The sequence below is a fragment of the Coptis chinensis genome, chromosome 5 (genome assembly GCF_015680905.1).
Source record: "Coptis chinensis isolate HL-2020 chromosome 5, ASM1568090v1, whole genome shotgun sequence".
Taxonomy (NCBI): domain Eukaryota; kingdom Viridiplantae; phylum Streptophyta; class Magnoliopsida; order Ranunculales; family Ranunculaceae; genus Coptis; species Coptis chinensis.
In genome coordinates, this window is record NC_141460.1 from 94,410,307 (window position 1) to 94,434,328 (window position 24,022).

The 24,022-nt window shown below is 36.6% G+C and overlaps 1 protein-coding gene across 1 annotated transcript; it reads left to right on the forward strand.

Moving 5' to 3' along the window:
* The first annotated feature begins 20,040 nt into the window (after nt 1-20,040).
* On the forward strand, nt 20,041-21,196 carry LOC147500322 (uncharacterized). Its single transcript, XM_086563629.1, has 5 exons — nt 20,041-20,263; nt 20,348-20,432; nt 20,519-20,640; nt 20,719-20,800; nt 20,881-21,196. Exons 1-5 carry the CDS (start codon nt 20,041-20,043, stop codon nt 21,119-21,121), a joined length of 753 nt encoding a protein of 250 aa, XP_086419755.1. The 3' UTR covers nt 21,122-21,196.
* Nucleotides 21,197-24,022: the final 2,826 nt, after the last annotated feature.

Below are 24,022 nucleotides of genomic sequence, written 5' to 3' on the forward strand. Positions count from 1 at the left end.
AGTATACATATGTTGTAAATTTTGATATAAATGGTCTACGGATAAAGAACTAAGATGGAAATCAACTATGAAATAGAAAGTCTGCAAATGTAAGAATGGGTCCATGCGAGGGAACTAACTTTTAATGATCGGTGATCTTTAAGCCAACCGGGGAAGGCGGTTTGCATCAAGAAGCTGCATGGTGGCGGCGACAAGCCGGTTCCTCAATCGAAGAAGTCAAATCACCAAAGCAAAAGGTAGGAATTGGGCGCGGAGAATGAAACTTTTACAATCACGGATGTACTTCCATTTGTCAAAATGAGAGTTCGGGCACCTTGTGGGGAATCATTCGATGTCGGAACCATGTTATCCGCGGAAGCGGGGTCCTTTTCCTCTGCTTTTTGTCGAATGAAGCCTTTTTTTCTCTGTTTTCCTTTTATTAATATTTGAATTCTTCATAGTAAAATGGTGATGGGGTGTACCACGAGTAGGCGGGGAAGGCACTACTGGACTTCGGCCGGGAACCCCAATCTATTATCTCCGTTCGGCTTTATTCCGTCTAATCCCTTGGCGGTGGCTTTGCTCGAGGGAACCGGCCTATGGCATCACTTTTTGCCGCCTCTTCGCTTTGGACATGGCGGTTTCTACATACGAAGCGCACGAGAAGCGGCAGGTGACCTCTGAATGGTCATGTTTCTGACTTTGCACTTTCTAATGGTTTCCCCAAAGCATATGGGGCCTTTGTCTAGTTCTCATTGGAAGAAAGGACATTTGAATATTCCTTACTGTCTCCCGGACCGCAGTTTGACCTGCGGTCATTAGTTTGGCTCCAAATCTATAGTTGTTAGAAAGAATATCAAAGAACTATCCAGCGGGGAAAAGCAAGTGTATGATCGGATCAATCAAGAGATAGTGGTTCGGCCAAACAACTTTTTCCTTCTGAAAAAGATAGGGTCAATTTCGGCACTAATTCTACCTTGATATGATCACCATATGTTACCTTAAAAGAGTTGGTTCATATATGGCTAGAAAACGCTATTCTAGAGCCAATGCCTTCCATCGAGCATTTTTGTTGATGGTTGAGCTTCCCGATCCTAGCCTATCCATCGCCCTTGTTCCTTTTCGCGGTAGTCGCGTGTTTTGTGCTTAGGTTCTTTCCCGAGCCTCCTAATATTAAATAGTAGCAAAGGATGAAGGAATAGCGAAGGATAAAGGTTAGGACAAAGGATATTCCGCTGTTAAGCCTTTAGCAAGGGATAGAAGGAATAGGGAATGCGGGACTTATGACTCTAAATCATAGGCAGGGGGTTAAAAATCTCATTATAGGTTGAAGTCGATACCTTTACATCGACTATGCCATCTGTTGGGCTGCTTTTTGTAGTTGAGCTTGTTTGCTTGATTTACTTGATGTTTAGCCTTACTTATTTTATTGTTTCATTGGTGATAACTTTATGACACGAGGTTTTTTAATGGTTTGACATTTACATGTACAATTTAGTTCAAAATCTATTAGCTTTTTGCTATTTTTGTCTTCTTATTTGATCTGTACCTTCATGAATGTGATCGAGTTATAACTTTGATAAGTTCTTTCTAAGCTTTTGGCTTGGGCACCAATTTACGCATATAGGAGGTGCATAGTTTCACATGCATTGTCAACTTGAGTGTGTATTAGGTTTATTAATGTTTCTAATAAATTTACTTAACGTTTTTTTTTTTTAATTTGTTATGCGGATTGATTGATTGGTGCCGAAGTAGTAGAATCAAAAAGAAGCTCAGTGGATCTTTGCTCAAATTAGCATGTTATAGACATTATTTGTGGAATTTTAGTTTTGAATAATTCGTTTAATTTAGTTGAGCGTTGTTAAGATTATGTGAGGCGATGTTTTTCATAAAAATAGTTATGTGAATTCTTTAAGATCTTTTGTATTGATCGAATGGTTTAGTAATGAAATTCATTTTGTTATGATTTGTGGTGAATTGTTATAGGGTTCTTGTGTTCTATAAAATTGTTTTGGGCGGGGATTATGTAAATGAAAATGTGCGAGGTATATATATATGAATTGCACCATTTGTAATGCTAAATCGTCCCAAATAAAGTGTGTGCTTTTACGGAATTTATATCATTAACAATTTTGGTGTAGCTAAAAGATTTGATTCTACCGTAGCGTAGACACTTTTTGCCACACTTGGTGTGTTGCTAAATTTATGGGCGTCTGTTGCCCCGTCAAATGTATAGCTAAAATTCAAACTTTCCACAATGGAAATAGTGTAACAAAAGGTTGCCTTTTTCGCGATGCCTAGTTATTGCGACTAAAAGGTATCACTTTTGCAGCGCCATCCTAGTTGTTACAAGCTCTCTTTTGCGGCGTAAAGCTGCAAATAGTTTGAAATAAATTTGCAATTAATTTAATTTTCATAAATGAAGTAACAGCCGGAATTAGTGTATTAGCGGGCCCATAGGCGTCAACAAACTAGGAACATTTGCCGCGCCACTTTTTGGCGTTGCATTTTGAAGTATTTGGGGCTTTTTTTATGCGCCTTTGCAGCGCCATCTAGTGCGTTGCGACCAGATCTTTGCCAGCTCAAAGGCACCTTTAAGCGATGGGGTATAAAGCATTTGCTAAAACCATGCTCATTTGTAGTGGCGATATGACCTTATAGGGCGTAGTGGTTGCTTCTTCGGTCGGTATTGCTTGTAGGTCGTGGTTGGAATCTGGACACGTGGGCTGTCATGAGTGGTTGAGAGTAGAGGATACTAACACAGCCCCTCTTTTTTTAGATCATTGTTTTTAGAATAGTGGTGTAAAGAAATATAATAAATGAGACCACGTGTCTTACCTGGTTGAAATGGAGATTGTTATGGATTGAATTTTCTGTGTTTGTAGGTTGGATGTCATTTGTTGCTTAGAGCTTTGTTGCGAGTTAATGTGATAGGTCTACCGTAGTTCATAGATAAAGTAGTCGCGTGGGTGGATTTGACTAATTATTAGCCTTTGGCGGTAATTCTGAGTTGAATCAAACTTACCACTATGTAGATGTTAAGTTGATTTGTGACCCTTTTAAAGAGACCTTTGATTGGATTTGATTGATAATTAGCCTTTGAGTGGTAATTACGGTTGAATCGGACTTAACCCTTGTATAGGCGTTAAGTCAATTTTATCACGTCTTTTTGTGGGTATTTTTTATTGAATTTGGTGATAATTGGCCTTTGGTGGCAATTCTACGGTTGAATCGAACTTAACCCATGCATAGGTGTTAAGTCGATTTATGCGCCACAGAGGCGTTGTTGTTAATAGCTAGCCTTTTGGGGGCGTCATTATGGCTGATAGCTAGCCTTTTAGAGGCGTCACTATGGTTAATTTACGTTGAGCTTCTTTGATTGCGAGCTGCCATCGTAGTTCGTAGATCGAACTTGATCCTTAGTAGGGCATCAAGCTGATTGGTTGATAGCTAGCCTTCTGGGGGCGTCACTATAGTTATTAGCCTTGAATTGGAGTGAGTGTAGCTAGCTCTAGTTTTGGAGCTTAGTGACTGTAAAAAAAAATGAGCTAGCACACCAAGTACCAACTAGTTATTACCGTCAATATTAATTGTAGTAATTTTGGAAATGTATGATGTATTGAAATTTTGGACTAGACATGGCGGACATGGCGGATGGCTTTAGTTAGTCCTGTTGAGGAGATGTTGTAGGTAGCCCGGTTCGAGTGTAAATCACGTGTGTTCGTCTTGGTCCAATGCTTGGTATAGAGGCAATAAATAGTCAATAGTCAATGTGTCGTCTCTTGAATGGCGACCTTAGCCCGACTCACGAAGCTCTGTTGATGCACCTTAGTTTAATGCAAGTTTAGCTTCGCATTTATGCTTATTAAGCTCTTATCTTTTTGTAAGATATTGAAGTCGTTTGTTTTAGCTCCTTTATTGCTTGGACCTTTGCTTGCTCTGTGCACGACTTGAAAATTCTGTTGAGATGCAAAAATTCTTCCAGTGTTGTGTTGAGTCAGTAAAGGAAGGATTTATGTGGTTACTTGGTAATGGCTCTAGGATAAAAACTTTTTCTGAACCTTGGTTATCTTTTTCTTGATAAACCTCTTTATTTTAGGAAACCACCTAAACCCAAAAAGTCAACTGAACCTCACTGCGTAGAGTATCGACCTATCTAGGGAAAGCGAGGAGGAATGGGACATTACTAGGTTAGGAGAATTGTTTCCCTAACCTTATCTCTGATTGTATTAAAACCTTAACTATCAAACCAAATGTCATTGATAAAATCATTTAGTGGAAAGATAAGAAGGGAGTTCTTACAGTCAGGTCTGCTTACAAGTTGCTTGCCAAAGAATATGAGGGAGGGTGAGAGCTCTAGAATGAATAAAAAGAGTATAAGGAGGATCACGGAAAATAAAAGCGATCACGACCACTCAACTCTTTACATGGAAAAGCTTACATGGGAGGTCTACCCACTTTGGAGAGGTTTTGATCGCGAAAGAAGTTTAAAGGGTGATGTAACTTGTTTTTTACGTGAAAGGCAACGTTGAAGCCTGATTATCACCTTTTCTTTGGTTGTGAGTGGAGTAGAACACTATGGTATGGATCAAACATAAGTTTGAGGCGGATGCAAAAGAAAGAAAAGGATATCGGATGTTGGCTTGATGATTTCATTAGGCTGGGAGAGAGACAAGGATCTGAGGGCTTCGGTATCTATGGTTTATGTATGATGCATGAAATCTGGAAAGCAAGAAACAAACTTCAAGTTTGAAAGAAAGAGGGGGCGGGTTTCGGAGCTCTACACAATTGTGAATCAAGCGGTCAAGAGAATCCGCGGAAGCCTATCTTGAGAGAACAATTCATCCCCAATGGCGGGATCTTACGTCATGTCATAAACAATACTTTAGATTTTTTAATGCGCCATAGGGAGTTATAAAGCAACGGGGAATCTCATCTCTTTTGATGGTGCTTTTAGAGGATGTGAGAATAAAGAGGCGTCGATTACAATATCTGCGAAATCGGATGGTACATTGGGGGGCATACATGAAATTCAATTGTCAAAAGCGACTATCTGGGGCATAATGTTATGGGCGAAGTCACAATTGCTCTAATTGAAGCTAAAGCCGGGCCCTCTATAGTCTTGGGAGATAATGTCGTCAGTTGATGGGCGTGCTTGCGAGGGAATGAGGAAAACTTAGGTTGGCAAGTAGATGAACATGTGAAGAAAATTTTAGATTTATTTCAAGTTTGTAATATAAAAAATGAGTCAATTCGAGTTCTTTTGGATAAGCCGTAACACCAATGGAGATGCCCATGGCGGCAAAGTGGGCAAGGAAGATATCTTGAGGAATTGGACCTCCTCCAAACTGGGTATTTGAGTCTGTAACTCCTCTTATGAGATTTTAAATATATGGAAAGAAGTGGTTTATCGAAAAAAAAAAAAAAAAAAAAAAAAGTTGATGCACTGGGAATTTTCGAGATAGAAAGAAGGCCAGCTCCGGAGGTTCTCCTTTATAATTCAAAAACTATAAGTATGTGGAAAACAATTAGTATTTGACTCTTCCGTAGCCCCAGTTTATAGTTTGATCAACGACCAGCCGATTTGGTTAAGCTGGAGTTTTGTAGCTATAGTGCTTTCTGGCGAGCTGTAGCCCTGTTCGGAGTGCAATCGATCAGCTCCCAGCGACAATTTGATTGGGCAATTGCTTATGTACCCAGACATGTATTCTTCAAAGAAAGCGTAATTGCTGGTGCATGAATATCTGCTTGCTTTGAAATTTGGAGGTCGCTAATTATCTCAAGGACGAACTGAAATCACCAAGCAAATGAATTAGTTTGTCCATACTGTTAAATTTGTTAATCAGAGTTCGGCACGTCCTTGATTAGGCCCGGTCGCTCAAAATCTTAGAACTCCTGAACATGTAAATTTATGGGTGAAACAGCCTACCAAAAACGAACTGAGTGTCAGGTAGTGAGTGAATGCAAACTATAAAACTGATTAAGTTAAGCGAATTTGATCTTGTCTGATCAGTGTACGTCCAGACAAATATTGTAGTTCTGAAGTCTACTATTAGTATTCACTTTTTGTAATGATGCATATGGTTGTTTATAATCGCTTATGATCTGTCTAACTTGATTCTTTAGATATTATTGCCTTCACATCCAATTATAGCAAGAGAAATTATTGCAACATGCAAGAGCAATAAGTTGGTAACGCATATGCAGTTGCGAGTTGCATATGTGTAACAGAAACCAAAATAGAAACTGAGACTTGATGGCAACAGCCCAACCAAGCTTCATTGTAAGCCATAATAGTTAGGATCCATAAAAAAAATAATAAAAAAAAAAAATATATATATATATATATATATATATATATATATATATATATATATATATATCTTATATATAATGGGAAAACTTGCCCCGTTATTAGTCAGTCCCGTATTCTCCTTTTTATACCAAGATTTTTAATCTAAAAGGGTACCCAAAAGTTTCACCCACCAAATTTTAGAAAGGCTTTAAGTGTAAAGGGTATCTTTGTCATTCAACAACAAACTTAAAAACCAAAAAAAAAAGCGGAAAAACACGGTAACTTCTCCATTCAAAATATCTTGAGCAAAATACACCGTTTCAACCCATCTCCCATCTCTGCCTTCTCCATCTCTAACTTCTAAAACTCCATTACAAACTCAATTTCATTTTCATGTTTTAAAATCCATTACTAACTCCCATTACAAAGCATCAATTTCATTTTTTTATCTTTTCTTTTGTATATTCTCTTCTCTACCTCTTATTATCAGTCTCCTTTTTTATTAAAAAGAATTACCTTGTATAATGGATCGGGGTTAGTTTTCACATGTCTTTTTCTAACCTCATCCCTTCTTAGTTTGAGCATTTCGTTTGTTTATTTTATATCATTTTCAGTTTTGTGTTTGTTCATGTTTTCAACGAACAATGAGTCGATGTCGGGTGTAAAGCGAATGCGATACTCAAAAGGCATCTCTGCGTAGTATTAGGGATAGAAATAGATATCAAAGGCGGTTTCAAACACCACATTCGTCTACTCATCTGGCCGGTATTCACATTGTGGGTGGCGGCCTTTGTTTATTGACAATCATTTGTCACCGTTCTTGTTTCGGTTTCAGCATCACACCTAGCGGCGTGTCGTCTTACCAACGATGCGTCGGACGGGCTAGATACACAAACACTCTAACAATCGCGTACAATTAGGTTTTGATTTTGATTTTTGTTGGTTTCTCATTTTAGTGCAATTAGATTTACGCTTTAATTATGTTTTACGCTTTTATTTTATCATAGTTTTGAGTTAAGCACTTTGTTTACAAAGTCTACGGATTATCGGGATGTTAACACTCCTCGACATTATGTTTTCTACTTTTTATTTTTCATTGTTTGAGTTAAGCGCATTTTACAATGCCTGCAGATTATCGGGATGTTAACACTCCTACAACATCGGCACCAATTCGATCACAAATACCTTCAAGGATAAACGGGTTTTATAGATGTGCGGGGATTTTTGTTCAACACGAAGACTTTGAAACATACATTTTACCTCGCCTAGAATTTTGCAGCGGCTGTGGAGCCCTAACGATTAAGTTCATGAAACCCATTTGAAATATGTTGCTCAAAGGAAGAATAAATCTACGAGACCAAGCTGCGCCACCTGAATTAGTTCATTTGTTTGGGATGGGGATGACCTTAGGCAACATTTAGGAGAAAATATCCGTTCGTACAACCATATATTTGCATTTACTTCAATGGGAGTTGATTTTGATCAAGATCTTGCAAATGGGCCGGGATGGCATTATACTCATTTAGTGTGCAAGGCGTCTATTTATCATAGGATTGGCGATCCTCGCCTCTGCCTACAGTGAAGGCCAAGGTATTTCTACGGATGTATATATCGACATTGATCATGAGGTAGAAAATCGGCATCTTTGAAAACCAAGCCTTCGGCGCGAGCGAATGTTATATATCGCTAACAAATATCCTTGACAAGCTGTAATAACCCTTTGTTGGGCGTGTTGGACAACTTCGGCCAAAGAGATGATTTACCAAAATTGTCGACTTATTATAAAGAGTTGAAGCCCGATCGCCGAGATCATGCATTACCAGCGGCATCGCCAAGTCGCTGCAATATTGATTGGAGATAATGATCGGAAGGATTGGAGCCAAGAGATATTATTGTTCAAAACAATCGGGGCCAGCTCAGACAAATCGAGGATACATTTGGATATTATGATCCGTTACAATATCCTTTAATGTTGCCTTTTGGTGAATATGGTTGGGACTTGGGTGTGCATCGTAGCAATACAAGAAGAATAAGTTATCCCTTGATTACTATCATTATATTTTGCGGTATGTATAGACTTCATAAAACCAAATAAGCTATGTGCTTGGCTTTGATATTTTGATTGTGTTGGTTTGCTACATTTTGGTTTTAACAATACTATGGTGGTATATGTTATTGTTGTTAGACAACTAACTTTTATTACTTTCATTTGTTAGAATCCTTCCTATCAAAGAAGAGAGCGTTCAATCGACCTATTTTCATTGGTTCGTCATAATTTTAAGAATATACATGATTTGGCGACTTTACTTTTTAAAATAAGAATTAACTTAAAATGTTTTAATAAGTTGATATGTTCTAAAATTCACATCCTGCTATTAAATTTCTTTTTAAAAATTGGTGGAAAGCGTGTTCGGAAGGGTTGATTGGAAGAGAAAAGGACACTTTTCGGTCAATTTCCATAGTTCATTACATTTGCTTATAAAAGCTTTTTTTTTTTCCTTAATTTTTTATATGCCTTTGTATACGGCTGAATGTTCTTTGTTTACTTTTTTGAGATATGGATTGAATTTGTTGTGGAATTTGTTGGATTATAGGCAAAGCGCAGTTTCATTTCTCTGTTAAAAGCGAAACCCGTTTTGGAGTTCTTGGGTTTATCATTTATTTTGATATAATCATATGATGTTTTGCATTATTCTCATTTGGAAATGATTTTTGTTTTTAAATTTCAAATTATCAAGGATTTTTGTTGGAGAATATCAACAGTTTAAATTATCTGATGTCTTTTGCTCATTAGTATTGCCCGTGTATTACAAATTCTAAATTCTCATGTTATTTGCTACTTTCAGATTCGGTTACGAAGTCTCATTGTTTCTTTTGGGATGTAAGCCTTCTACAACAGTTTATAGTTGACATGTGTGTCAAAATTGAGGCGATGAAAATGAGATTTTATCGGGATAATCGACAAACTATTAGGTCGAGTTGTACCAGGGCATTGGGGATGCACTAAACTCGGGGAGACACATGTAGGTACCTTATATTTTCATCTCTATAATAACATCATCTTCACATTGGTTTCTTCATTTTACATAGCCGATTTATTTAAAACTTAAGAATATTCACTTATTATGAATAGGCAACATTGGCAAAGGATAATACTCCCACCTTCTCATATTGGTAGCCCTCGGGATATGCATCGCGCTATCGAGGATGCAATGGCGTTGGTAAGGAGGTATGGGAAACCAGATTTATTTATAAGCGTAGCGTGTAACTCATCTTGGCATGCAATTACTTTCGAGAAGCAGAAGTTGGTTAGCGTACACAAGATAGACCTGATTTAGCCACTAGAACATTCCATTCTATTTTAGAAGAACTTAAGCTTGATTTGTTTCGGAGACATATTTTGGGTCGAGTTATTGCACAAGTTCATGTTATAGAATTTCAGAAAAGAGGTCTGCCTCATGCTCATTTTCTGATCATCCTACATGAAAATGATAAAATACACAATCCTGAGGATATAGAAAAAATTGTCTCTGCTGAAATTCCCGATCCCAAAACTGAACCTGATTTGTATAGTGCAGTAAAAAATCATATGATGCATAATGCATGTGGGCTATTAATAGGGCCTTGAGTTTGTATGAAAGATGGTAGATGTAGGAGTGGATTTCCTAAGTCATTTTGCACCCTCTCGACTTAGCATGGTACTGGGTCGTATGCTACATACATGAAGTGATAATGGAAGACATGTTGGTATAGGAAAATACACATTAGACAACCGTAATGTTGTTCGTACAATCCTTATTTGCTATTAAAATATAAGCTGTCATATTAATGTTGAGATTTGTTCAAGCATCACTTGGTTAAATATTTGTATAAATATGTTTATAAAGGACGATCGAGTGTCATTTGGAGTTAGTACTAAACCATATCAAATGAGGATGAGATTTCACAGTTTGTAAATGCCGGATGGATCACGCCCCGAGGCTTTTTGGCGATTGTATAAGTTTCCTTTAAATGGCATGTTTCCTTAGGTTGTTGCCTTGCGGATACATTTGCCAAATAGGCAACAAGTTTCTTATTATAGTGGTGAACTTATTGAAGATATATTAGATGATGAACCGCAGTTGAAAACCATGCTTCTTGAGTTTTTCAAAACCAATCTTATTAATGAGGAAGCGCGTAATATCTTTACTTAGAGTTTCGAATACTTTTATTGGAATTCCACTTTCGTAGAGAATGGGTTAAGTAGAAGTAATAAGCATTAGAACAATTGGAAGGATTACCCACGGTTTCTCCTATGGAAGGAGAGCGATATTATTCGTCTGTTATTGTTACATGTGAGAGGTCCAACTTCTTTCAATGATTTGCTAACATTTAATGGTGTGTCTGTTGGTACTTTTAAAAATCGGCTGAAAGAAGGGGTTTGCTTGAGCGCGATGGCAGCATTAGAAGTTGTTTAAGAGAGGCTGCAAGTACACATATGCCTCTTTCTTTAAAGAAGATTGTTTGCCACCATTCTTATTTCTTGTCAACCCGAGTGGAGTAAAGGCAACTTTGGGATGAATTCTACCCATTTATGATTGAAGACTTCACTCTCCGCCAATAATAGAAATGGTATCTTGAATTATTCATTAATCGTCTTCTAAAGGACCTTGATCATATTTTGTCGAAAAACAAAAAGCACTTCTGATTTTGATTTGCGGAAATGGCCGGGGGACATTGATGGAGATATTGAATTAAACGGCTTATTATTGAGGAGAGATCTATACAAATCCCTAATGAAGACCTCATGGCAGGGACCTTAATGTTGAACAAAAGCAAGCTTTTGATAAGATCGTTCGGTTGTTCAGCAGAAACAAGATTCTATTTTTTTCATTGATGGTCCAGGAGGCACAGGTAAAACATTCTTATATAGAGTACTTCTTGCATCTCTAAGGAATGATAACCATATTGCAATAGCAACAGCGTCATCGGGAATTGCAGCCATTGCATTACCTGGGGGAAGAACTACACATTCGAGATTTAGCATCCCGATAAATATTGATTCATTGTCAATGTGTAACATTTCTAAACGGTCTGCGCTTGCCAAGCTTTTGTGTTATGCAGATATACTTATATGGGATGAAGCGACTATGGCTCATAGACATGCATTTGAAGCGTTAGATAGAACCTTAAAAGATATCACCGACTCTAATCTCCCTTTTGGCGGAAAAGTTATTGTTCTTGGTGGTGATTTTAAGTCGGACTCTTCTGTTGTCCTTGATCTACTAGAGCTCAAAGAGATAAGCATGTGTTGTCAAGTCATCGTTTTGGACAAAAGTAGAGGTAATTTCTTTAACACAAAATATCGTGCAAAGCCCGATCCAATGTTTCTTTGATTTCCTTTTTTAGCGTATTGACAATGGTAATGAGCCATATATTGATGATGATAATATGATTAGATTGCTTTGATGATATTGTCATGCCTTGGACTAGTGAACAATCAATAAATGATTTAATAGATTTTGTTTATCCTTCATTAAAGTATTAATGGATGTAATGAAATTACATTATTAATGAGCTATTTTAACAGAAATGATATTGTTGATAAACTTAATAATAAGGTGATAGGGCTTTTCCACGGAAGAAAAAGACTTATTACTCATTTGATATTGTTCGCTGATCTTCAAAACTTATATCAACAAAAATTTTTAAATTCAATTGCACGGGAGGCCTGCCACGCATCGTTTAACTCTTAAAAAGGTTGTCCAATCATGCTTCTTAGGAATATTAATCCAAGTATAGGATGCAGTAATGGCACAAGATTAATTTGTCTGCGGCTTTTTATGATAATACTATATATCTTTGAGATTTCATCGAGACGGTTTAGAGGTAGCGAGAGTTTATACCAGCGTATACCTCTAAAACCAAATGTGAATGAAGCAGATGCCATTTAGTTTTACTAGAAAACAATTTCAATAAAACTTAGTTTTGCTTTAACTATTAATAAATCACAAGGACAAACTATTGAAGCGTAGGTATATATCTTCGATCATGTTTTTCTCCATGGGCAGCTATATGTTAGTTGTTAAGGTGTGTTTCACGGAATAACATTAAGATATTGGTAAAAATGGATCCTTAAATAGGCGTGTTGGAACTTATACCAGAAATATAGTGTATCGTGACGTGTTGCTTTCAGAAGATGATGATATGAGTGATTAATATTGCAAGAAAATAATGTTTATTCCTCTGCTAGCTTCTATATTTAATTGTATGCAATGATTCCTATGTGTCTTCTTAACGTTTACATTTCACCCATGACTACATAATATTTCTTCCCATAATGTACTACTTTTAGATAATGACACTAGCAATTCTTAATATTTAAATTCTACGCAGTTCCTCTGATAGTTTGTATCATTATTACTTTTTCCCTGTTTTATTATTTATTCTTCTACTTTTTTTCCCTACCTTTTACTATATGAAATATAATGTGCTCTCTTTCGTGAATTTAGCTCAGAGAAGATTGCATGTATTTATTCCTATATGTCTCATTTGTAAAACATTTAACCCATGACTATCACCATAATTAATATAAAAAGTTTTTAGCTCCGCCCGATGCAAAATCCGTTCTTGCATTCTTTGGTCCAAGCCGGATAAAGGAGGAGGGAAAACAACTTTACTATGCTTTTCTATACATCAAAATGGTATCTATGGTTGGTGTGCACTGTAACAACTTTCGATGTTGTTGTTACGGCTTTTCAACTACACATTTCTGATGGAAAAAAATCAAATTAGACCAACTCAACATGCAAGTGTGGGCTATCCCAAGATATAGTTTTCATGTTAGGCTATCATATTTCTTCCAATCAGCTTATAACTGTGATTGTGATTAGTATTTTAAGCTTAATGGTTCTTGAACTGTGTGTGTGCACGTACATAGTACAAGTTAGAGTCTCAAAATAAACATATCAATAGATTGATTGAGAAAGCTATCTGGTATTTGCATTGAAAGGAACATGACCTACTAAACCGGGTTAGTTCTATGGTAGCATCTTAAACCGGATCGATTTCTTTTTTGTAAGTTATTATGTGTTGATTAATTGCATTATACTTCTTTCAAAGGGGGAGGACCTAAACAAAATGGATGGACAAGTTCTTCATGTCGAGGGAGTTGTGATTGTGTTTCTTGAGGAAAACACGGTGAGATGAGAGACAACGGAGCAGCGAGGGGTAAACTTAGGATTTATGCTATTTTTAAAACTTTGATCTGTATTTTCCTAGGTTTGTTGCTATGGTTCATGATTTGTTTTGATATGTGTGTTGTGCAAGAGTTGTGATGTCTGAGCATATATAACCCATTAGATATATCGTTAGAGCAAAATTTGTTATGCTTCACCGAACAAACCCGTTGATGTGTATTCGGATTTGATTTATCGTTTCCATCACGATCGATAGATTGTCCTTTTGGAATTCAAATTGTGTATAGTTCTATTTGCCCATCATCTAATAAGTTTTCTTTATATTCTCCCGTGATTACCTCTTACTTTTAAATTAGCTTGCAGATTTTGTTCAAGATATACAAGTCATCACATCGCCTTTTGTTACATTAACAATTGATTGTGACTCTGAAGAGGCCAATAGAGTCAATGGTGGCCGAGAGGGATGGGATCACGGTTGTGTTTTTCAGACTTAGCGAGAATCGCGGCATTGCTAACATGAATTATATCATCGATACACATTGGCATGGCAATCAATGCAAGATACCTAATCAATGCAAGATACGCAAGTAGAAACAATACTACTCCTACAACCATGTTATGCATGTATTGGATTCGAGCCTAACACCATCTCAGCTATTAGGCATGCAAAACTACCAGGTCATCGTCCCATACCGTTAGTCATATGGAAAGCTATTGACCGCGGTTCGCGACTTCATATGGTAAAAATGTGATTATCAGTTACTTAACACTTTCGCATTTGGCCTCGGGCGGTAGTTTCAATTGAGCAATGATACCGGTCGCTTAGGACATAGACATAGCCATAGCCATAAACAAATCTGACATTGTGATGGAAGTCCTTGGCCATTGTGGTTATCTGATGAAGCAAAAGCTGTTTTGAAGATATGAAAAAGAAGCAATTGGGATCCAAATGAACACAGTAATGCGGTCTCTGTTAGATTTATGGGGAAAGGCTGGAAAAGCTGATAAAGCTCATGAGATGGTTTAGGCTATGGTTGTATGAGGCATTTGCCCTAATGTTCCCATGCAATTCTCTTCTTAGTGAATTCCTTGACCACCTGAAGTTACAAACTTACAAGTTGCTCTCAATTTCTTTGTCTGGGGCAAGTGAGAATTCATGGTAATATGATGTTTGGTCGTGAGCTCATGACAATCACTGCCCGCTCATGCATTTTGGTGTCCATGCCATTGCTTTGGACTACATGGCTCATGCCTCAATTGTAACTTCAAGCTCGTAGGGGCTCGGTGCTTGACAAAGGAATCAAAGCTGGGGATATAGGGGAAGGTTAAGCCGAGACTTTTAAGGCTATGGAGCACATCCTCAATACGCGGATAAATTAATATGACTTTATGATAGAGAGGAGATATTTAAGAGAAATTTCAAAGAAATGCGACTCTGCAACACAATGTTGAAAAAGGTATGGTGGCTACCATCTAACTATTTTGGATCAAATTTGAACTTGGTGGATGATCTTGGGGGCGAGGGAATATGCTCAAGAGTCCAAACTCGAGGGAATTATATCAAATTCGATAATGATAGAATGTATTTGAGCGTATTGTAGATGTCAAGTGATTTGATTCACTTTCGGTTTAGAACGGATCGGCGTCAACTGCTATTAATCAGCGCAAAGGATCAGATCTGGATTGAGGACAATACCCACAGCATTTTAAAACTGCTATGGATGTCATTGAAAATGATCTCCCGTCGCCGCTAAAGCAATTTGATCCATATTCATCGGATAGTGGTCACACATGGTTATTTCGAACATCCGTTTTAGCTCCGTGGGGGCTTCTCATTGGAGATGTCGACTGATTTCAGCAGATGTTTAGCATTAGAGGTTTTCCCCGGAATTATCCGTGAAATGGTTGAATGTTCCGCAAACTTCGAATCAATTGAAGGACACAAAAGATAAAGCGGAGAAAAAAAACCTCTCAATAGATTTTGGGAAACTATTCGATTTGTTTGGATCAGAATTCATCCCTATTCCCAGCAAAGGTTAGATGTGGTGGCCCCTCTGATTACTCTTCTTCTGGTTCCGGATCGAGATCTCTTCTTCTCAGATGATTAGCTAGGTTATTATCTGACCTTTACCTGTTTGTGAAGAGTAGTTGAGTGTAAACCCTGTCACACTTCAAAGATGCACACACAGTCACATGATGTCTCTAGGTCACTTTAACTCTCTTATTTCGATGACCATTTTTTGAAGAAAATTGGTGCACATTCTTGCACGTTATTATGCCCTTTTATCCATCAATTGCTAGGAAAGCAAAATTGGAGTCGCGAGAAATAAATTATCGCTTTTGTGTTGTTACAAGGATGCATTTTAAAAAACTTGAGATGTTCATGTCATAAAACACTAGTTATCTTAAAACACTACATTTGCAAGGTCGGTAGATGATTGCTTTTACTTTTGAACTTATAATAAAATACCAATAGCTTCACGTGCATCATCTGGACCCTCCCATATTCGGGCTCATTTGTTTTATCTTAAGCGTTAGAAGTTACTTTGCGATCATATGTATTGTTGATTCAATAGTGTCTATTGTTGCTAAATTTTACTTTGCCTTGAGGAGCCGCGTGGCTTTGGTTTTGTTCCATATGTGGATCGATGATGTTGCGGAAGCAAAATATCAAATGGATGGACAAGTTCTTCATGGCGGGAGCGGACATTTGTGTTTGCGAGAGGAGACCGAAAAAGAAACCTTCGAGATGAGGGTAAAGGAAGCAGGAGGTAAACTTTGGATTTATGCTTCTTTTTTAAATCTTTGAAACTGTATTTCCAAGTCTACATCATATTTATCATAATGTTTAGACCGAAGTTTGCTCTTGAACTCTCTCCTTTGTTTATTAATTCTTTGGAGGATTTGAGTTTTGTAGGTCGAAGAGACGATTATAATAATTTTGTTTTCAAAACACTAGATCAATAAAATATATGGTAATTGGAATAGTAAGAGGTCACACCGAAAGAAGCACGAAACAGACCGTAACAAGCTTCCATATCATAACCTTGATTTGGTCAGGGGACATCCTTCCGAGTCTTGAAATTGGGCCGGTGTTTTTGCGTTGAAATGGCCCATTTTCTTTGGCTTGGAGAAACCTAAGATAACAATAAAAATCAGGCGGCACTTTAACCTTTCTTTCCAAGCTCTAGAAATCCTCAAAAACCCGCCATTATAATGACCTTAGATTACGGTATCTATCAACATCACATCCAGCCACAAGAAGTTTTAAAAAGTATAAAATAGAATTAAGAAACCTTTCAACATGAATAGGGTGTTGTTGAAAGATGCCATGATGCATTTTACATCTACTATCATTTGTTCTTGGTTTACACATTTTATATTTATTTTGTTGTTTTCTTTCTCCTGCTTCTCTTTTTTTCTATTGTTGTTATGTTGGAAATTTTAGTTCATAAAATTAGATTAGATTAACTTGGAAAAGGTTGTCTTTAATTGGAATTATTCATTGTACTACACCAAAGAAAGTAGATTGTGCAGGCGTCATTTTTTGTCTTTCTACCAAATGAGAGCATAAGATTTGATACTAACAAGGGTCATTTGGTAGCTAGGTAACATGGTGGAACCGGTTTGATTATAGAAATTGCTATTATAGTACTGACTAGCCGAAGTTCATTTATTTGTTAAACACTTGAACCACTTAGTATCGGTTTAAACCTAACTTGCTAAAACACACTATTGAGTATCCGGATCCTTACGGTAGAAGTAGAGTTTTAAGGAAAAACATCTTATTTTGGTGCTCACGGTTAAAATTGTAATCTGTATGTACAAGGATCAGCTCATTCAACCTAATGGCGAACTTCAAAAGAATATCACATGTCCGACTAGCCGCTTAAACCGGGTTGTTTGCAATTAGAGTATTCTGACTACCCATTTTGTTAAAGAGCATTCTCATGTAATCGAGTAAACTATCATTATGTTCCTCTAAATGATATCCCACATGCAACCGACTTGCTAATCTTTGGAGGGATCTTTCACACTTTCGATGTTATCCAAAATGACTATACTATTATGTTCACATTTCTTTTGTATCAATCACGAACTTGGGAAAGGAAAGAAAGTGGCAGTAATAACATCCCTAAACAACAAGTAAGAACTCCAAAATTAAGCATTATTACTATGAGAAAAGTAAACAGCTGGCATTATAAGCATGATTACTATGTTATTTTGGATTCTTTGGTTTCTATGAATGTTCTATGGAAAAGGAAAATCTTGCTATTCTTTGTTGATAGAAGAACCTAGCAAGTCATGTTCAATACTCTTGCATACTAATTGGCAAATTAATTTTTTTTCATGACTCGATAGTCTCTCATTCCAAAGAATGTCATTGTGTTTAGGGATCAATGTTGAATGAGCTTGCCATAGCTAACAAGAGTTTAGGCAGAGGCACCGTTAAGCGATGCTAACAAGGCAAAGAAGAATGGAACTTGACATAACCAACTCCAAAGGAACACGTGTCATATATAGAATGTAGTAAAAGTGGAATTCCTCGATTCTGTATGAACCGAAGAAGGTGGGATTTTGACTTACGTTAGTATCTTTGATTGGTAAACTAATAAATATTTGAATACCTTGAAATCAATCTTTTGCGTCGAGTCACTTAAGTTAAAGCCTCTGTTGTAGATTTAAGTGATGATGCCAGCCGAAGTACAACGAGTCGTTTTCTTCAAGATTAGGATAATAGCACGCGTCACCATGCTCTTTGCAACCTAACACTAAAGTGAGGACCGATGGAAATGAGGATCAACCTTGGAGGGAAGGCGATGAATTTGTCTTCACGACTTATTGATGTCAAAATTTGGATAGCACGAGAGAACTTGGATCAACATCTTCAAGATTTCTGTTTACGAACAATTATTTGAAGTTCTTCGGTTTCAAGGCGGTGACTACCAATATACCATATGATGAAGGTGCTTGATCAAGATGTCAAAAGCATTAAGCAATTCGATAAAGTTTACATGATCAAAGGTATGATTTCCATCTCGGCGAATACTTACGTTTTTCCCTTGAAATAATGATGAATTTGATCCATATAGTGAAACCATGTGCCCGTTTATAAGCTGTTATGGTTATTAGTAAAATTTCAGCTTGATATATATGTAGTGTTTACACTTTCTAAAATGGATGTAAGATCATCCATCAATAAACTTCATTCCTTATCTAATTTTATATATATATACCTCTCTATATGCTTTAATGTGAATGCAAACACTATGATTGATAGTCCGATGCTAGCTAGAATTGCATTACATCATATCATAGATTCTTCAACAAGTTAATGAAACTTCGGTTAGATGACTTGAGCCACTAAGAATGTACCCTACAATTCCTCTCTTCCTTATTTATTTTTTTGTTGTTCATTTAATTGTCTATAATGGGCCCTTTGTTTTAGCCTTGCGGTACTATTACGGATGCACTAGCCGAAGAGCACTATGAAGAAGCGTGTAGAGATCATTTCATAATCCATCAATTGTGATAACAACATATGAAGGCCAACATAACCGCCATATCCGGCAACAACTGCGCTGAAAATGCTTCTAGGCTGGCGGCTAATCCGATGTTCATTTCACCGCCACGGGTACCAAATTTTCATCAAAGAGCTATCGATGCGGCTTCCTTGCGACTATTGGGCGAGGATGCTCTCTCACAAAGCGTTCAACACAATATTAGATTTATTTTCTTTCGCTGCAACTTTTTCTTGAAATTAGGCGAGACCTTTGATTATAAGCTATTTTTTGCTTTTGTGAACCATTTCATTACTTTCGAATTATATTTTTTCACATTTATTTGTATTTAATCAGTAATAATTCATTTTGGAATCAAATTTATAGAGGTTATTCGCCGATTATTTAGTAATATTTTCCTAACAACAAAAAAAATCTTTTGGAAGCAAATGGTGGATACTTTTTCGTTTTATCCGGAAAAAATAAAAATTTGGATCTGAGGCCGACCAAACTTTTTTCTTCTAGAGTATCTAAAGGCGGTTGCTTAACTACATCCCTTAAAGCCAAGAATCGAGGTTTCAGTTTTCTACATTTGAACAGATATACATCCGTTGAACACGAACCGTTCGTACCACAAATTGATGATCACATTACTTTCAAATCCCTCTCTTCTTGGCTGCCTTTCCATTTCCAATTGCATCCTTCGCGAAGAACAAAAAGTTTTCCCCTTGCTAATTCATTATTTATTTTTCCTCTATGCTAATTCGCTTCACTGCTAATTCTTTGAGGTGCAATTAGACATGGCCATAGAAGAATATGTTCGAGTAATCAATTGTGACAAAACTCTAAAGTGTCAAGTTAAAGTTAGGTAATCGAGAAGATGGGAACCAATAGGCAGAAAGAGACTCAAGATAAGCGGAAGAGATTTGATGTTGTCCTAATTGATGAGCGAGTAAGTCGTCGAGTAGTTTGCATTTTCGCGCACATTAAGTTTTCCATGATATGAAACCGCCTTTAATGCTCTCGATTTTTGCCGGGGAGATCGATTCAAACAATTGTTCCTAAAACCATTCAAACACATTCTTAAATGTTCTTCACGAAGGACCATTATATCATATTGAAAACTTCGCATTGTGCAAACGGAAGAGATTCATATCGCCCGATTCAACATGAATTTATTATACTTATCAGATGGGACACTATTATCAAGGGATCTTCCGAAGCTCACCCGGAAATTCCGCTATACAAATTTGATTTCGTTGAGTTTGACAATGTTAGGCTGCTTTCGAAAGCAAATACAAATCTTAAAGGTAATCAATTGCAACAATATAACTACTTCAATTACTTCAGCAAATTCCATTAGAAATAACTAATTGTTAAATATTTTGTGGTAGATGCGTTTGGGGCACTTGATGGTGCTTCAGAGTTGATGTTTCGAAAAGGACTCATGCTGAAAGAGATCTTCTTGAAGAATGTTAGGTTTTCATTTTATGTATGCTCATTTAGAATTTAAAAAAATCATAACCAAATCTATATATTAACACAACATTATATCATCTATGCAGTGGAACTGAATTGAAAATAAATCTCTGGGAAAATGCAATACAATTGTTTGATAATGTGATTAAGTATGCAAAGAGCGTACCGGTGTTGGTTGTCACTTCGTTAACTGTTGGGAACTATTACGGTGATTATATTGGATATTTTAATCTATATAGCACATTTTTTCCTAGGTTATTGAATCTTAAATTTTTTTCTTTGTTAGATAACTGTTTCCTTAATTCAACAAGCACAACGCAAATCTATGTCAACTTGGACATTCCAGAAGTATCGGATTTGCAAACTAGGTGATTTAAAAAAAAAAAAAAAACACTTCCATTAACTATACATTGCTTAAGTTTAACAAAATGTTTTATATTTTTTTTAGCTCCACTTTTGAAGAGAGAAGTATTGCGATGCTACAAGGGTCATCATCGATTGAACGTAATATGAAGGACATATCATTGAGAAACAGAAAAACTCTTTCACAAGTTATTCAGATGTTGAACGCAGAGTTTGTTGTAAGTTTACTATACATTTGTCTAATGTCTAACTTTAATTTAAATTTTCTCACTGTACTTACGCTCCGTGCAGGGACAGATTTGCACATGCAAAACAATCATTTATGATATCGTTCATGATTATCAACCGTTCTATATGTCTTGCACCAAAACTGGTTGTCGGAAGAAATTGATAGATAGAGATGATCACTATTGGTGTGGTAATTGCAATAACAGTATTCGATCTCCAGATGTGAGGTATGAATTAATATTTTTTACCATACTATTAGTTTAACATCTTTGTTATTTATGAACTTACTCGATAGCCATTTATTTTAGATATCAATTGAAAGCTCGATTCGAGATGACACACAAAGTTCCCTCATAACAATATTTGGCGAAGAAATTTGAAGCATTACTAAAACATCCAAATTGAAGTTGGAAAAGCTTATAAAATCGGGTCTAGCCATTACGACATTATAGTTTTACATTACAAATAAATAATTGTGACATACTAATTCTCTTTTATTGAATTAGACAAATGGTATTGAGACTGTTAAGGCCATAATAAATGCCATTATCGGTTCTTCAATGGTATTTGAGATAAAAATTAGCCAATACAACCTTCAAAGTCAAGGCAGATGGCTTTACTGACTAACAAAGGTCTTCCGGTGGATTACACACTTGAGTATGACCAAGTACCGGATCGGATAGAAACAGGTTAATAAGATTTATTACACTAGCTTTCAATTACATGCTTATTAAACATTGGCAGCCATTACATACATTAATTTAGATTTACATAATCTTATGATGTGCACTCAGGTGACAGATGCATCACAAATTGTTGATTGTACTTTCCAAGAACATACACCTAACAGCTTGAATGAGAATGTTGCAGATCTGCTGAAAAAAAATGTGCTCATTTACCTTAATTCTACTGCCACAGACTAAAAAGTATATATTCGCTTCCAATTTCCTTGCTTCACTGATTTATACTAATTCTAAACATTTGTATAGCAGGAGCTTTCTTTGGAAAAGTCAACCGATATTCCTAAACCCTCAAATAAAGAAAAATGGTCTAAGAGAAAGTACAAGAAGCAAGCTTCTATGGTATGTTACTTCTATACATATTTTCCTTTTTTAAACAAAAAAAAAACATTCGCTTATACTCTTTCTATTTATTTGTCAAAGGCATACTCGATTGGCATATCAAATGAACCTTCCCGGACTTCTATAACAACCTTATAACAACTCCTTCTAAAAAAAGGTATTAAAACTTGCTTAAGGTAAAAAGAATCTAAGGTATTAAAACTTGACTTAAGATAATATATATATATATATATATATATCATTCCACTATTATTCTACATGATTATTAAGTACTAACTAAAACAATATCCAAATTCACTTTGTTTATAGGATGAAGATTGAAGTCGATCAAATAATTCTTAGGCAATTACCGATTAAGATTAGGATCAATAGCGACATCGTCCGTTTTCCATTTTATTTAATTTTACATCCTAATATTTACTTATTAGATTAGACTACAAAAACTCCTTTGATGGTTGATGTTCTTTTATTACGATATATGTGTCTTTGTGTAATGCTTGTTTAGATTTATAACAAAAAAGATTATTGTTGTGTTATTGTTGTATGCCAATTTTATTAATAAAAGGGGGTTCAATGGTTCATTTTATTTTGTATCAAACCCCATCGAGAGATGATTCCAAAATAGCCATGTTCTTTCTTTGAATCATTAGAGTCACTGGAGGCACTATTGCGGCAGAGGTAGTTGTTTATCAAGGTATGCGATTGTCGAACTCATCGCACAACTTTAATTAATCTAGCAATCTCACTGGCAGTGTTGAAGGATTTTGGAGGACCCGACGTCTCCAGTCTTCCAAAAGCCTATCTATTGGCACAAAAGATCTCTAAATGCAGCAATAACTACGGTTTAAAGTCAATTTGCATGTGGGCCACAGTGATGTACCATGCATATGAACACCGTGTGTTGCACTACTGAATTAGTATAGTTCTATTGTCACATCATCTGACCAGCTTTCCATATATTCTCCACGTCTTAACCTCTTTCTTTTAAACTTTGCGCAGTTTGTTCAAAATAAGCAGGTCAGTCCGCCTGACTTTTTTTCCCTTAACAATGAATTGCGACTCTGACGAGGCCAATAGAATCATTGGTGTCGCAGAGTATGGGATATGGATTGTGCTTTCAGACTGAACAAAATGCAAGGAACAGTCTACCATTGCAACGCTTTCATACATATCTCTGTGGATCCATGGCAGTTCCAATATTCTAACACCGTCTCAACTATCCGAGTTCACGGACACCATGGCAGTAGCAAGAACTACAAGTTCACGGTATAATGTGATTAAAAATAACTACTGACTTCACCACGAATTCCACTCAAGATTTAAGTGATAAAGATCCAAGATACTTGGCGGACAAGTTTTCCAATTTCGACATGCTAGAAGGGACACAAATGCTTCCACTATGTCATGCCTCATATGCGAGAATGTGCACACTTCCCCACTTGCAAGAAAAGGTGGTAGGAGATATTATGGAGGCAACCCAATTTGTATTCGAATTCTTAGACAAGACATGTTGCAATATCTTCGTCTTTGCTCTATCGAGCCTCTTAGTACCCGGCGTTCTATTCATGTCAGTCGGGTCGACGGACCGGATCAAGGAGGCGATGGGAGCTTTCTCATTGTTGAAGTCCACTAATTTCAGCAGATGTTTAGTCGGGGTTCCGATTTGGTTTCGAGTTTAGATGGGATCTTACATCGACTCTATTAATCACTGCAAGGATCTAGGTAATCATCTACATTTGTCCCAAATTTTCCAGAAAATTTAAAATAGGGAATTATTCACACCCTATTCCATCTTCTGAAAATTCAGGATGAAACCAAACCCTAATAACTCATTATCAACCACGATATTAAAATATGAGATCAAATTAAAACCAAAAGAACCACTCTTAATTCACATATAAAAATATTACCATCATT

Bases quoted from the DNA above. Each gene is read 5' to 3' on its own strand.
- LOC147500322 (XM_086563629.1), top strand. From the start codon at position 20,041: ATGTTCTTCACGAAGGACCATTATATCATATTGAAAACTTCGCATTGT. The intron at 20,641-20,718 runs GTGATTATATTG...TTTCTTTGTTAG, and splicing joins AACTGTTGGGAACTATTACG to ATAACTGTTTCCTTAATTCA. The intron at 20,801-20,880 runs GTGATTTAAAAA...TATTTTTTTTAG, and splicing joins GTATCGGATTTGCAAACTAG to CTCCACTTTTGAAGAGAGAA.